Here is a 3,127-nt window from a genome sequence, read left to right on the forward strand (position 1 = left end):
AGCAGAAGATGTCAGTAGCTATAAAAGGGATGGGGGAACTCTTCCATGTCTTCACAAGATGTTACTGTTGCGGATACTGGGAGAAAGGTAGATGAATATCTGATTATCTCAAAATATATACATGAGTAGCCCACAGTGAAAAAATTGAACAAGTAGAACTTTTTTATGACGTGTTAGATTATAAATAATAGGTGTTTTTTTGTTGTTGTTATTTTTTGAGACAGAGTCTCTCTCAGGCTAGAGTGCCATGGTGTCAGCCTAGGGTACAGCAACCTCAAACTCCTAGGTTCAAGTGATCTTCCTGTCTGAGCCTCTCAAGTATTTGGGATGACAGGTGCTCCTCACCACACCTGGCTGATTTTTCTATTTTTAGTAGAGACAGGGTCTCACTCTTGCTAAGGCTGGTCTTAAACTCCTGAGCTCAAGTGCTCTTCCCACTTAGGCCTCTCAGAGTCTTAAGAGTATAGGCACGAGCCCTCACACCACAGCAGTCTGTTGAATTTTTATATTGCTATTAATTTTATTATAGCAGAGTTTTTGATGCTTTCCAATTATTCTTTCTATTTGACACAGAGTCTCACTGTCATAGGTAGAAGGCCATGGCATCATCATAGTTCACAGCAACCTCAAACTCTTGGGCTTGAGCAATCAATCCTCTTGCCTCAGCCTCCCAAGTAGCTGGGACTACAGGCATTTACCGCTACACCTAGATAGTTTTTCTATTTTTAGTAGAGACAGGGTCTCACTCTTGTTGAAGCTGGTCTCAAACTCCTGAGCTCAAACAATCTGCCCACCTCGGCCTCTCAGAGTGCTAAGATTACAGACGTGAGCCACCATACCTGGCCCCGTTCCTCTTAAAGTTGTTTGGACCCTAGCTTTTCTTATAAAATGTAAGACTTTAAGAGACCTTCCCTGACCTAGCTCCTACCTCCCAGTTCAGCCTGTCTGTTTCCACTAACCCCAACCAGGTCCATTCCAGCCATGCCAAGCTCCCTCTTGTTTTTGAATACACTGTTTCTTTTCATGCTTTCAGGTTTGCATGTGCTTTTTCTTCTTCCCCAGAACACTCCCACATACATCTTCCTTTTCTAAATCCTATTTACCTTTTAAGATTGGTCAAATTAGATTTCCATAGAAACCTTCATTTGAACCTTCTCTCTGTGTCCGTTCTCAGTGTGGGGCTTAGTACACTGAATTCAAATTGTCGTTTGTTTTGTCTCCTTGCACCTTAACTGTGAGCCCCAACCCAACAGGGGCAAACGCTTACAATCTGTACACTTTAAGTGCCCAGTTCAATGCTGAAGTACATGTAGATGCTCAGCAATATTTATTGCATTTAATTGAATTTTAAGTAAAAATTAAAGTAAAATATTGAAGGACTAGAGTTAGAGTTGAAATATATATACTTTATTTTGTCACTTAATCATTCTAAGCTAATTTAAGACTCTTGAATATTTAAATATTAATAATTAGGGCTTTTTTCTTTTCAGTTTTTGGCTGGGGCTGGGTTTGAACCTGCCACCTCCAGCATATGTGGTCGGTGCCCTACTCCTTTGAGCCATAGGACCAGCCCTGGACTTATTTTTATTTAGAATGTATTGCCTTGGGCTCGGTGCCTGTGGCTCAAGTGGCTAAGGCGCCAGCCACATACACCTAAGGTGGCAGGTTCGAATCTAGCCGGGGCCCGCCAAACAACAATGACGGCTGCAACCAAAAAATGGCCAGGCGTTGTGGCGGACGCCTGTGGTCCCAGCTACTTGGGAGGCTGAGGCAGGAGACTTGCTTGAGCCCAGGAGTTGGAGGTTGCTGTGAGCTGTGATGTCAGAGCACTCTACCCAGGGGGATAGCTTGAGGCTCTGTCTCAATAAAAAGAAAAAAAAAAAAAAAGAATGTATTTCCTTTTTTTTTTTTAATATCTTCAGTTTCTTTCTCAAAACCCCTAAGATTTACAGTGGTTTCTTTTGAATAGTAATATTTCTAACATTACATTAAGTCTTGTTCTTAACTCATACTTGAACTTTCCTTCTAAGAAAATAATTTTCTTATTAAAATCTCTCCAAAAAAAAATAATAAAATCTCTCAATATCTTTTACTGTAGTCCTAAAACTGAATTATTACAGTAACATACAACTAAGTTTTTTTCCTTTTTTTTTTAATACTGTAGCTTTTTGAAAGATTGCCAAGTTATTTTGACCTTCAGAGGAAGCTGATGCTGCTGGAAGACCAAATAAGCTACCTTTTAGGTGGCATACAAGTTGTTTATATCGATGAATTACAGCCAGTATTGACCCTTGAAGAATATTACTCTCTTCTTGATGTGTTCTATAATAGGATATTGAAAAATAGAATACCTTTTCACCCTCAAAGTCTGCGTGGTTTACAAATGATCCTTAACAGGTAAATACCTAAAACAGAAGGACTACTTTTATTCCTATTCTTAAATGGGTTATGTGTCTAAGGGCATTAAATTGTTTTAAAGTTTAGTGTGTGGTTCTTAGAGTTAAAAAAGGCAATGTTGAGGCGGTGCCTGTGGCTCAAAGGAGTAGGGCGCTAGCCCCATATGCTGGAGGTGGCAGGTTCAAACCCAGCCCCGGCCAAAAACTGCAAAAAAAAAAGGCAATGTCACTTCTTAACGTTAGCAACCCTCTCTACACATTAGAAAAGCCAACATGAGAGGATTAAAGAATTGAATGTCTATAACATTCTTATCAGGCCTATGGAAAACCTTACAGAATTAAACCAATAATTAATCAGTAACCAATATTTTTTGTGTATATACTATTTGCCATTAAGCACCCACTATACTAGCTGCTTACACATATCCTCTCTTTAGCTCACAACTTCACCATGAAGTAGGTTCCTGCTGCCATTGTACAAAGAAGGAAGGTCTAAAAAAACAAAATGAAAAAAATATATAGAAGGCTTGGCACCTATAGCTCAGCGGCTAGGGCAGCAGCCATGTACACCAGAGCTGGCAGGTTCGAATCCAGCCCCGGCCTGCTAAACAACAATGATAACTACAACCAAAAAATAGGTGGGCACCTGCAGTCCCAGCTGCTTAGGAGACTGAGGCAAAAGAATGGCTTAAGCCCGAGAGTTGGAGGTTGCTGTGAGCTGTGATGCCAGG

General features: G+C 40.5%; 1 protein-coding gene across 1 annotated transcript in view; it reads left to right on the forward strand.

The window, feature by feature from the left end:
• TCAIM (T cell activation inhibitor, mitochondrial) overlaps window positions 1–3,127 on the forward strand; it is a 55,466-nt gene that overhangs the window by 46,567 nt on the left and 5,772 nt on the right. Inside the window, exon 8 of the mRNA XM_012808062.2 lies at window positions 2,165–2,397. Within this exon, the coding sequence (XP_012663516.2) occupies window positions 2,165–2,397 (233 nt within the window). The remainder of the gene's footprint in view (window positions 1–2,164; window positions 2,398–3,127) is intronic.

This window comes from Otolemur garnettii, unplaced genomic scaffold (assembly GCF_000181295.1).
Source record: "Otolemur garnettii isolate 467f Iridium unplaced genomic scaffold, OtoGar3 scaffold00082, whole genome shotgun sequence".
In the NCBI taxonomy this organism is placed as follows: domain Eukaryota; kingdom Metazoa; phylum Chordata; class Mammalia; order Primates; family Galagidae; genus Otolemur; species Otolemur garnettii.